Source organism: Monodelphis domestica, chromosome 7 (genome assembly GCF_027887165.1).
Source record: "Monodelphis domestica isolate mMonDom1 chromosome 7, mMonDom1.pri, whole genome shotgun sequence".
Classification (NCBI taxonomy): domain Eukaryota; kingdom Metazoa; phylum Chordata; class Mammalia; order Didelphimorphia; family Didelphidae; genus Monodelphis; species Monodelphis domestica.
Genome location: NC_077233.1, coordinates 80,027,309 through 80,040,706, shown reverse-complemented (window position 1 = coordinate 80,040,706; position 13,398 = coordinate 80,027,309). Strand labels below are relative to the sequence as shown.

The following is a 13,398-nucleotide window of genomic DNA, read 5'->3' as shown; positions in this document are numbered from 1 at the left end:
GGCTGGTCAGAAGCCTTGAGAAGCCTTTATCAGGAGACCCCATTATGACTTTTCTTAGCAACCTCAGTGTAACTGGAGGTAAGTTCCTGGATTTCTTCCAATAGACAAAATAAATGAAGCCTTGTTTTCATACAAGCATCTATTTAAAGAAGACAATATAATGAATGATGGAAGGGCTGCCACACCTGTAAAAATATGTCTACATATTATATTATGAGTAAATGAAGTATCACTAATGCTCCTGGGCCCAGTTAGGGGTTACTATGGTGGAATAAAGAGTATAATGACTCACTCCCTGGGTTCTAATCTATTTCTGACATTAAGTAGTTGTGTGATATAAGACAAGCCACCTCATATCTCAGTTTATCATCTACAAAGGGGGTTGGACACTAAGATCACCTCCTTCTCTTACAATCCATTATGCTGGAATTATTTGTCCATTCTCAATCAAAATGGGAAATCTTTAAAGAAATAATGCCTTATGGCTGGATGGGGAAGCATCAGTTGCATTTAGTCAGATGGTGAAGAATAAGTTATACTTCATTTAGTAACTTAGAATTGTTCTACTAATACATATATATATGTATTTTAGTCATTCATCTTCTGCCATATTCTGGTGTCTTTCAAATATCATTAGATATTAATTTCCCCCCTGTAGTATTTCTATTGACTTCACCATATCATTATTTACCGATAACGTTCCTCCTTAGATTACTTCAGGTCCTAAATTACATGCTAGATTATTACATACTCAGTGTTCTGGCAATGTAAAGACTATTAAATCAGGGAGCCCTCTCCTAAGTATTCCGAAGACAACTTGGAGGCAGAGAGAACATTTTTTCTGGACACTTTGTTGTCCCAATCTTCATTGCTCTAAACTATTTTCCTGGCCATCTTATGTTTATTATGACATTTACTAACCACAAAGGAATACTTTAAGGATGCCAGTAGCAAGCAGATCTTAATGAAAACTTAATGATGTGGAAATAGAAAAATTGTAGCTGACATTTCTATAACATTTTAAGGTTTACAAAGTGCTTCTGGTAACTATCTCTTTTGAGGCTCACAACAACCTGTTAAGGGAAATGGTTTAAGTATTATTATCCCAATTTACAGGAGAGGAGGATGAGCCTGAGAGATGTTAAGTGTTTTGCCTGAAGTCATGTAGGTAGGATATGGTCGAGCCACCATCTGAACTATACCAGATGCTGATAGAATTTGCTTTTAGCAATGAAAGTGCAGATGAAATACTGCTATTGTTACTGTAGTCAATTGTATTTGACAATTCAGTTCAATGCAACATTCAGTAAGTGTTTACTGTGTCCCTACTATGTGCTTAATGAAGTCTACTGCTTTTCTATCATGCACTCATTAGGAATGTGCCTTCCCCTCAGACTCAGATAATTATGGGCAGTGACTGCTATTGGGTTTCGTTACTTGTAATTCTGCTAACCACATCTCTGGGGAGAACATATAAAGAGTTTGTATGGCATATTTTTAAAACCTCATTTAGCTTGGGAATAAAAAATTAATCTCTTGCCTACTTACTTTTGTTTTTTGACATTTTAAAAAAGTGTCAGCATAAGTCATTGGCACAAACCTTCCAAATAATCCCAGGAATTGTTGGCTAAAATTCGTGAATGGTAAACATTCTTTTAGACTTTGGCATTAAGAAGAATTTGGTCATTGAGGATAGCTTATTATTTTGATAAAATAACAACACAGAGACATGTACTGAGGGATTTTTTGGTGTTTGGAAGGAGTCATCTAAAGCTTTCAGCAATGAGCAAGACATGCATTTTTTCTTGAAATTGTAATTTTGTCCAAGATGGGCACTCCTGCCACAAAGCAGGTCATTATTCATAGATGGTCTTCAAGAGTTGGCTGTGACCAAAATTATCATCCTGTAGCCTTCCTGATGTTGACTCTTTCCAAATTACTATAGGTTAGATGTCTTCAGATTTCCAGGAATCATATAATTTGGCTGTACTTGGCCTTTTTGGTTTGGATAGATGTTTCAAGACTTACATTCTGCTGGCCTTTAAAAAATACAGAATTAAGCCCATGTCATTGTTAGAGGTAGATTTTAGTGAAGTTTTTCTGTGGCAGGTTTCATAAAAATATGGACAGCTCTACGGTAATTCTATCTACCACACAGTAGATCATAGTTTTTGACCTCTAAGGAACTTGGGAGGCCACCTAGTTCATATCTCTTGTTTTGAGAATGAGAAAAAGAAAGTCCATAAAATGTAAGTGAATTACTCAAAGTTACATAGGTAATAAATAGGACAAAGATTTGAAACCAGACCTGGCTTGAAATTTACATCTTCTTAATATAGGATTTCTCTATCCCCCCCAACTCCTCATGGAACCGTGCTGTCTCCAGAGCAATAATGTTGTTATAAACTTGAGAACTGTTGCCCCTCTCTCTTATCAAAACATATGAGAAGAATATTTATAGTTTTAATTTATGTTAAAAAACTTTCTTCACCACAGAACCAAAAATGTTATTAGTATGTATTCTTTTTCATGCGATTCTATCTGTAAGTGAAAGGGTATTCTGGCTTGCAGTATTTTTTTTTGTGTGTGGGGGCTGTCTGGAATTTAATTTCTTGTAGAAGTAAAACTTTAGATATAATCATTCTTAAAAACACCATGAGTCATAAAATACAGAATATAAATATGCACAAATAGTGGTAGTTTTCTTCTATATTATTCTTATCTCATCTGTCTAATGAAAATTTAGTTTCAGCTCCTTGCCTCATCATTATAGGCATTTAATTAAAAAATAATGGAGTAATAAGGGAATATTAAAAATGAGATAATAATCATATAGCTAGCATTTGTATAGTGCTTTAATGTTCACAAAATGTTTTGTAAGTATTCTTATTTGATACAACAACTCTGAGAGGTAAGTGCTATTATTATCACCCCCATTTTATAGATAAGAAAATGGAGGTGAACAGAGTTTAAGTGACTTGTTCAGGTCACAAAATTAGTAAGTTTATGAGACTGAGTTTGAATGCTGATTTTCCTGACTTCTTATGTATTGCACTACCTGGCTCCAGAAGAACAAAAATTAGATCATAATTTGACAGATGAAGTTAGAATAGCACCGAAGTATGTTCTGGCAGCCAAACTAGACTTCCAGTGGTTACCCCCACTTCAATGTTTGTGTCCTTCTTGAAATTCACATTCTCCTTATCTTTACCTCTCAGTTTACTTATGCTTCTTCAAGATTTTGTTCCTGTCACTTGTTTTGTAAGTTTCCATGATGCCCTTAGATATTAATATTTCCCCCCTCAAATTGCCTTCTACTGAAATGATATAATGTATGTAAGGAGAAGTTGAGCAGAAGGCAAGTTCTGGAGGGCAAGGACTGATTTGGTTTTCGCTTTGGTCCTCAGCTGCTAGACTTGCACACAGTAGGCACTCAAAAACTTGTGGATTGGAATTGTTAAATTCTGAGTTGTAATAAGAAAATTTCAGTAAATTTTAGACATTTCCAAATATGCACGCGAAATAAATGCATCATGCTATCATTATAATTGTTTTATGTTCAATCTCTACCTGCCCCATTAACCATTAAAGTAAGCACTTCGGTATTTTAAATCCTGTTGTGGTTTTTTTGGCAATGTTTCAGATGTGAGGGTAAAAGATTGTGTGCAGAATGTTACCAAGTTAACAGAGGAATTGCGTTCTTTGACTCCTATTTCAGAGGATACCATCAATAGCATTCTGGAAGCAAATATCTCACATCCAAAGGTATGAATATGAAAATAAGAAAAGATGTATTTTTCTTAGCATGATCATCTTTGACTTCCTTTGCTTTTTGAAGCCATTCTTTCAGGAGGGGAGGAGTGGTTATTATTCTAGTTCTAATTTGCATGACAAAATTGGGTTTAGATGATACCAATTAACTATAAGAAAGTGTACTACTTTAAGCAATCAGTGCATTCCAGAAATGTGTATACACTGAAAATTTGTAAACTGAGTTGTATTTTTTTATTGGAAACAAAGGAATATGCTCCTAATATTTTGAATTCAAGTTTTGTTGCTTCTCAACATCTTGGTTGAATAGTTAATGATATGTAGCAGGCACCTAAATATTATGGGAACTCAGTATTCAAGGAAATAATTTCGTAAATTAAAGTAAGTCTTTTTATTATATTATTATACATAATATTATATGTCATATGTATAAGCCCACTAGTTTACCTGTTTTATAAATGATTAAGTGGTTTAATATTGTAGTTTCTTAAAATAAAGCATATCTATATAAAACCATTTTTGGATATGGGCAGTTTGAGACTATTCTTACAGTATTTTGTATCTAAATGTGCAAGTTATTTAGTTACTGAACTTCTATTAGTCTAATATTTCCATTCTTCATCATCATTTTCTCAAAGTCAGGCTCTAGTCTTTGCACTATGAATTTCAGTGGATCCAGTTTTAAATGACTATGATTATTGTATATATAGTGATTTGAAAGTCATACATGGTTTAGTGCTTATCACTGGAACACTTTTGCCTTGAAGAATAATTCAATTACAGTTGGGGAAATTGGAATTTATGGAAAGTTTCCAATGCAGTATTTGTGCTTTGTAACTTACTTTGAATATTAGTGTTGTTTTTATAAGACCAGCCTGATTGGTTTTTTAAAGCAAAACTTATGATCACAAACATGCGTGCATGTGTGTGTATATAAATAAATGGTTCCATTTCTCTGGGATCCCAGAAAAATCTTTTAGTCAAACACATGCCTGAGCAGCAATCCTCTCTAAAGTATCCCAAGAAGTGATCATCTAGATGCCATTTGAAGACCTCTAGTGATGGGAGAACTCATTATTTCCAGAAGCAATCCATTACCCTCTGAAGAGCAGTGGATGTTAGGAAGCTTTTTAAAATGTACTTCAAATCTACTTTCCTGCAACTTTTGCCTATTACCCTTTATTCTTCTCTCTATGTATGGACAATAAAAAAATCAGTCTCTATTTTACATGAGAGCCATTCAAATATTTATATAGCAATCATGTCTAGTGTATTTTTCTTGTACTTGGGTTGAGTTGGAGTAAAGAACAGATCTAACAATTTCAAAAGAATTTCGCTAGGTCAGATAGAAAATATGATTCAAATTTTAATAATTAATTTTATTGTCAACTCAGAAACATATATATTTGATAAGGTTAGACATATGTATAATGGAGAGGAAATACTGTCATTAATGGATGGGTGACTATAATGTAGCTAAAATGAAATAAAAAGGCCCCCAAACTTTGTCCTAATGACCACAGTGGTGGGAAACAAAGAAAAAGGCAAGCAAATAACCAAGAGTGAAAATGTCTGATTCCTTTATAGAGTTACTGATTTTTTTAATATAAATTATCAACATCTGATTCCTTTATAGAGTTACTGATTTTTATTATAATTTAATTATTTAATTATAACTGGTTACTAGAAAGGATAAAAATGATGCTGCTATTCGTTTGCTAATTTTCAACTGTAGATCAGGCTTACATACCTCTAAGGGGCATCTCTGCTTATCTCCTGCAGTGTTTTGAAATATTTTCATTAACTATCTTAAAACATAATCATAATTCCTTTTAACTTAAGAGGAAATACATACCATACAACACTCATACAAGTAGGGAGGGAACTTTGAAATGAATGAGAGGGTGCTTCCACTCCAAGATAAGAAGGACAATTATAGACAAATAAAATAATGGTATATCAATGGCAAGAACATATGTGACTCTGTGATAGAGACTTCTCAAATACTGTAGAATAATGATGAGCCAAGGCATGTTCATGAAGAAGATTCTGGTTTGCCAGGTTTCTGGAAAACATAATGTGTTGCTTTGACTTTCATAATGTGACAAAATTAATTTAATGCCTGTGAAAGAAGATAGGCCTGCAATGTTGTCAGGTGCATTCTTCATTCTCACATTTTTGCTCAGGCATTCTTCCAAGAAATCCATTCAGTTTTTCCCTTCCTTGTAAGTAATGCCAGCAAAATGATTGGTCATTATGACAGCCATTAAGTTCAATATTTACCTATTTGGTTAGCAACAATAGTTTAGTTTCTTGTTGACTCCATGTAAAACACTCTTGGTTTATCATAGCTAACATTCACACAGTGTTTTCAAATAGTGTCTCATACAATCCTTTTGATGATCCTGTGAAGGATCTAAATCCTGTTTAATAACAACTGAGGAAATTGTGACTAAGAAAAAAACTGATTTGCTCAAGATTATCTGGGAAACAGTGTAGTCATCTTTCTCCTTGGCAAAGCAAATCCCTCTACTCATATTTTTAATGCCATTCCCACCTGTTTTGTCCACCAGATTGTTGCTGTTCTCATCCCTCTCCTCACTAATATTTATCTATTTGTTCCTTCTGGCTTCCTATAAACATACCCATGCTTTAAAAGCATTGACAACAATGAAATCAAAACATTTCCTTGATCCTTCCACTTCCTACTAGGTATCATTCCATATTTCTCCTTTCTTTCTAATTTAAATTTATTGAAAAATATATTTATGCTAGAGATGCCTTCACTTACTTTCCTTTTACCTCCTTCTGAACTCACTCTGGTCTGGCTTCCAACCTCATCATCCCAGTAAACCTGCTTTCTTTAAAGTCACCAGTGATTTCCCAAGTGCAAAATCTAGTGGCCTCTGTTCTATCCTCACTTCTTTTGCCTAGTCTTTAGTATTTGACATTATTGACCACCTCAACCTTTGTATTTTTGTAATTTTGCTCTCTTGGATCTCCTACTTTTTTGATGGTTTCTTCACAGTATCCTTTGATAGATTTCTATATGTGCAATTTCCATTAACTGTGTATTTCTTTCAATGCACTATCCTGAGCATCATCCTCTTTCTTTACTTTTTCCCTCGGTGATCTCATAAGCTTCCAGGGGTTCAATTATCATCTTGCTATAGATGGCTCCTAGATCTCTATGTCCATATATAATCTCTCCTCTGTTCTAATCCTACATCATAAACTATTAGATATTTTTGAAAGGAGTGTCCCATAGTCAATCTTGAGCTCAATATGTCTAATATATTACTCAGTATTTTTCCAGAAAAGCCTTCCCTCTTTTGAACTTTCTTATAGCTTTTGAGTATACCACTCTTTCTAGTATTCTAATGAGATCCACATCTTCAGTTTCATTCTCAGTTCCTTGATGTCACTCACCCCACATATCCAAAATCCTGTTGTCTATATTTCATAGTCTGAGAAATGACCTTATAAACCCCATGAGTCCAACCTCCTCCTTTTACAGATAGGAGAACTGAGGTCCATAGAAACTAATGATTTGCCTATGATTATGTAGCTCCTAAACATCTTAGATAGGATTTGATTCCAGGTCTTCCTGACCCTTCTTTTTTTTTAAAACCCTTACCTTCTGTCTTGGAATCATTACTTGGTATTGGTTCCAAGGCAGAAGAGTGGTAAGGGCTAGGCAATGAGGGTTAAGTGCCTTGCCCAGGGTCACACAGCTAGGGAGTATCTAAGGCCAGCTTTGAACCCAGGACCTCCTCCCTGACCCTTCTCATTATGCCCTTGCATATATCATTCTACCATGTGGAGAACACCCTCCTTCCTCATCTCAGTTGCTTGAATTCCTTGTCTTCTTAAAGATCTGTCTCAGGATTAATCTCTTTTATGATGCCTTTGTTGATTTATTTTGCTCTCAGTCATGAGTACTCACCCTCTACTCAAATTCTTTTTTACTTGTTTCTAGATGTATTGTTTCTTCAACTAGAATATAACCTCCTTGAAGGAAACAACAGTTTTCATATCCCCAGTGCCCAAGATACCAAATTATACAGAATACAGGGGTAATACATGCTTTTCAAGTTGTGTTGAGAATGTATTGATTTGATTGAGTTGGGTTGAGAGGAAGGACTCATTATTAGAACACTAAGTTCTATGCATCTCTGACAGTGGAGAGAACTCAGACCTTGTAATAAGAAAAGCTGGGTTCAAATTCTACCTCTTATGCTAACCACCTGTGTAACCCTGAGCAAATCAGTTAGCTTCTTTGGACCTTAGTTCTTCATATGTAAAATGAAATTGCCTCAGTGGTCTCTTTTCAGTTCTAATTTATAGGATTTATAGAATTTATAGAAACTCAGGATTTCAGAATAAAGCTTTCTTAATGCTATTTTTTCTAAGGAAAATGGAAAATATAACTCAGAAATATAGTTGAAATAAATATATTGATTATATATAGTATTTCTTAAGAGAAAACCTTTGTTCATGAGTGTGAAATAGTACTTTTTGGGTTATGAATAGTTTTGTGACTTGTTCCCTCAAAATTGGAAAGAATGTAGTCTGACAAACAAGGCAATATTGGTATCTTACTAAATGAAATCTTACCTTTCTTCCATCCCTTGGACGGCAAATATAGACTTTTTGATTTTCTTTTCTGTTAATTATATTATTATGTCAAGGAATATTAGTGACTAAAATGGTTTTAATTGCTACTTTAAAAAATCCATTCTTCACTGATTGAAATGTGCTAGAAAGGGCTTGTCATTGTGGTGTTGGTTTTTTAACACTAATTCAGTGAATCAGCCAGCCACTGGATGTCACTGATGTTCTGTTATGATCAGGTTCTACCTATAGAAAGCCACCTTGTATAAGCTACCATCCCATTTGAATAGCTTTGAGTTACAATGTCTTTATGTGTGAATGATTTGTTTTTCTTCATTTAACTCTTTGTCAAGGAAATAAATATGGTTTGCTAACTAGATAGGTAAAGAAAGTATAGAAAAAGGCTTCATTATTATAAATACAATAAACTACAACTTTTTATATAGAAAAGGAATATTCATGAATTTATATGTATATAGCTAATACATAGCCATATGTGTAACTAATACACATAGCTATGACACTATAGATATGTATACTGGTTAGTAGATCCATTTGCCTGTATGTTTCTACATAGGTGTAGAAAGACAAATCATGGTACAAATCATTCCATTGGTTTATTTAGGAAGCTTCCTATGTTTTTCTAACCAAGATCCTGACAATCTGTTGGGTAATAAGAGGAATGTGAAATAATTTTCAGTGACATGGGGCAGACATCAGGATCCTGCATAGTTTTTCCAAAGTTTGCCTTTGGCAACCTTCTATTCTTCCTGTATCTCATTTTTTCTCTCTGTACTCCTAGTGTATAGTGATCCCATGTGACTGCTTATACATTTTCCTCCTCCATCTTTAATCAGATCTGCTTTTCTTTGCAATTCCTCATCTTTACAAACAAACCCCATTTCTTTCCCCCAATATCTCATGTAAATAAATAAACATCACAACAAATCCCTTAAAATCATTGGTCTAGAGCTGGAAGAATCCATAGAGGCTATCAAGTTTCATCCCCTCATTTTACAGAGTAATAAACCAAAGCTTAGAGAAAAGAATAAATAATTTGTTTGAGGTTAGAAAGGTAAAAAGGAACAAAGCCAATCTCTGAACACAGGTCTGTTGACTACAAATTCATTGTTCTTTCAATTCAAGTTTTTTCTCCTTCACTCAGTGCAGGTATAAACATTTATTATACATCAGTATGTAGAATACAATACTAGGCTCCAGATGATTTTTAGATAAGTTATGGTTCTAAACTTTTAGAGATAGGACATTAATACAAAAATTGTTCTAGCACAAAATATTATTTTGTGTGTATTGTTAAAAGTTAGCACTCCACCACCTTCAATTTCATATACATTCTGAGGGGGAGAGTTATTATCAACCCCAGGGATCAAGAAAACAGTATAATTATTCAACATAAATAATTCTTGCTTAAGTATAAATAAAAATTGGACTAATCCAAATATATATTGGCTATCTCATGTAGCAGTGAGTTCTTTATTACTGAATGTGTTTAAGTAGAGGATGAATTGTCATTTTTTGGTAATTTATAGAAGGTATTTATAATTCAGGTAGGGGTGAGACTAAAAGACTCGGGTCCTTTTAAACTTTGATATTTGGGGATTTTTCAAATTATTGACAGACTCAGAGAACCACCAAAGTTGCAGTTTGTAAATTAATAGGTTTCTCAGGAGTTATGTAGGGTAATCTGACCAATTCAGAATCACCTTCTAGAATATTTGTTGTTGAGGGACTGGTATTTTTTGAGCTAGATTTTTCCATTCTTGTTCTATTTTAAAGAGAAACGAATTCTTTTTATTTAGTTCAGATATACTACCCAAACCCTTCTATCCATTGGTCCTACCTAGTTCTACTTTTTGGAATGGCATAATATATTTCTTTTCCCTTTTGCTTGATAGACCTTCAAATATTTCCATTCCTCTCTTTAATTTTCATTTTTTTAACCTAGTGGCCCTCAAACTTATAGATCTCAGTCTCAGAACCCTTATTGGGGACCCCAAAGAGATTTTATGTGTTGTAAATTTCAATATTAACCTTGTTGGAAATTAAAAGTACATGAAAATATTATTTATTAATTAATTTAGCAATAATAACAATCCCTACATGTTAACATAATTTTTGCTAAATATATTTTGAAAATAAAAACATTAATTTTAAGATTGGATTATTTTACATATCTTTGCAAATCTCTTTAATATATGACTAAATTAAGACTGATAGATTTTCATATCCACTTTTGCATTCAATCTCTGTAATCTATATGCAGAATTTTATTTTTTATTTCAAATTTTATAAAAACAAATAAAACAAGTACTGCTATGTAGAAAGAAAAATAAGAGAGTACACAAATGAAATGACAAAACTCCTAAATGTTTAGCTCACTTTTCTTTGTAGTTACATAATAAATTCTGTCCACCAGAGTTTCAGACTTTCCCCACCCTCCCAACATCACAGATATCATCAAGGTGACTGACATCGACATATAAATTAAGGCTTTCATATTTCACCTTTGTGTTCACTTTCTGGAGGTATTATTCTTAATCTTTTAGCATTGTTTTTGTGGCTTTGTATAATATTGCCCTGGTTCTGTTCATTCTAATGTTTATTATCTCATGTACTTCTTTCCAAGTTTAATAAAATCACTCTATTCATCTTTTCTTATAAATCACAGTCATATACAACAATTTGGTCTGCCATTCCCTAATTGATGAACATCCCCTCAGTTTCCAATTCTTTGCTACCACAAATAGAGCTGCTATTAATAGCATGGAACACACAGATTCTTTTCCTCTTTCACTGATCTCCTAGGGAAACAGACTCAGCAATTGTATTTCTGGGTCTAAGACTATACATAGTTTTAAAAGTCTCTGAGTGTAATTCCAAAATGCTCTCAAAAATGGTTAGATCAGTACATAGCTCCACCAACAATGCATTAGTGTTCCTCTTTTTCCCCACCCCCTCACTTTGCTTTTTTTTCATTTTAGCCAGTCTGATAGGTGTGATGTGATATCTCACAGTTGTTTTTATTTATATTTCTCCAATCAGTAGTGATTTAAAGCATTTTTTCATATATTTATACATAGCTTTGGTTTCTTCATCATAAAATTGTCTTCATATCTTCTGCCCATTTATCAACTTGAGGATGGCTGTATTTGACAAATTTTTACTCATATGGTAGATATGTAATAGAGTGGTGTTGGGGATGGGATAGGATGGATTATATTGGGCCAGTATCAAGATATTACACTGTGGGTTGAAGACCAACAGTTAACTGTGACCAGGGCAGAACCTGGTCCGAGATCAACACACAGACCACCCAGTAATAGAGAAAGTATTTAATTTAATAGGAAAAGGTTAAAGAGAATCAAGATAACTCTACTGCTAATCCCAGTATTGAAAATCCCCCAGATCTAAATGTCTTGGTGAGGAGAGCCTTAAAAGAGATGTTGGACTTCTCTAATCTTTCCTCACTCACCTAAATTTCCCAGTCCTTCCACTAGCTAATTCTGCACTAAAACCCCTTAGTTAGTATTAAAAGGGTAATGATCTGTGGTAAGCTTAGCAGGGTGCAGGGAAGGTCCCAGATCTAAAAAGACCTAAACCTGGTCTTACAATCACTGCAGACAGGTGGTTTAGGATCACCAAGTTCTCCAAGGAAATACAGCACACAATACAGCAGGTAGGATAGGAAACAGGACTAAGCACTCAGGATAAGCAGTCATACTCCCTAGATACCTCCAGAGAGAGAGAGAGAGAGAGAGAGAGAGAGAGAGAGAGAGAGATCACCAGATTCAACAGTCTCTGAGTAACAGCTTAATCCTTCCTGCAGAATTCCACTGTGTCCTCTGCATAACCTACCAAATTTATCTCTTCTTTATAACAAATATGAGACCTTTATTTGATAGGCTGTCTATAAAATCTCCCCTCACCAATTTTCTGCTTTCCTTCTAATCTTAGCAGTATTTATTTTATTTGCACAAAACTTTTTCAACTTAATGTACTCAAAATCATCCATTTTTACATTTTACAACCATGTATTCATTTTAATCTTCTCTTAGTGAATGGTGTGAGGTATTGGTCTTAACCTTGCTTCCTTCAAAGCAGTTGCAAGTTATCCCAGAGATTTTTACCAAACAGTGACTTCTTATCTCAAAAACTTGGATCCATAATTTTGCCAAATATAACATAGCAATAATCTTTTGCTGTTGATTGTTGTATGTCAGTTCTATTCCACTGATTTTCTTTCCCATTTCTTAGTATCAGATAGTTTTAATACTTACTGCTTTATAATACAATTTAAAAATAATGTACTGCTGGAATTCCTTCCTTTACTTTTTATTTATTTCATATTCTTGATCTTTTATTCTTTCAAATTAATTTTATCATTGTCTATCTAAATAGATTTAAAAGATATTTATTTTAAAATATATTATTATAAAAGATATTATAGACAATTATATGTACTAATAATTTTCCACCTAAGTTTTCTGAAGTTAAAAGATCCAAATTGTCTGCCTTACTTCCTTCCCATTGATCCATTCCTAGATCTGGTAAGCAATTTGATATTGGTATTATATATATTATCAGGCAAAACATATTTTCTAAAATGATAAAATAATTTTTGGCAATTTAATTGAGATGGCATTGAATAGGTATATTAGTTTAGGTACGTTTTTAGTTTTAATTATATAAGCTCTGCCCATCCATGAACAATTAATATTTCTCTAATCATTTAGATCTGACTATTTGCATTAAAAGCATTTTATAATTATGCTCATGTAGTTTTGGCATGTATATGCCTATGTATTTTATTATATCTGTGACTATTTTAAACAGAGTAATTATTTCTATTTTTTCTTATAGAACTGACAGATAACTGTAAAAATGCTGATTAGTTATATGGATTTATTTTTTATTCTGTTACTTTGCTAAGATTGTTGGAAAGTTTTGTTGAATTTCACATATGGCATCATGATGTCAGGAAATAGAGACAGT

General features: G+C 33.5%; 1 protein-coding gene across 1 annotated transcript in view; it reads left to right on the top strand.

Annotated features, from left to right (window-relative positions):
• ABCA13 (ATP binding cassette subfamily A member 13) overlaps positions 1–13,398 on the top strand; it is a 497,021-nt gene that overhangs the window by 137,276 nt on the left and 346,347 nt on the right. The window contains 2 exon segments of the mRNA XM_056806268.1: positions 2–78; positions 3,644–3,765. Of these exon segments, the coding sequence (XP_056662246.1) occupies positions 2–78; positions 3,644–3,765 (199 nt within the window).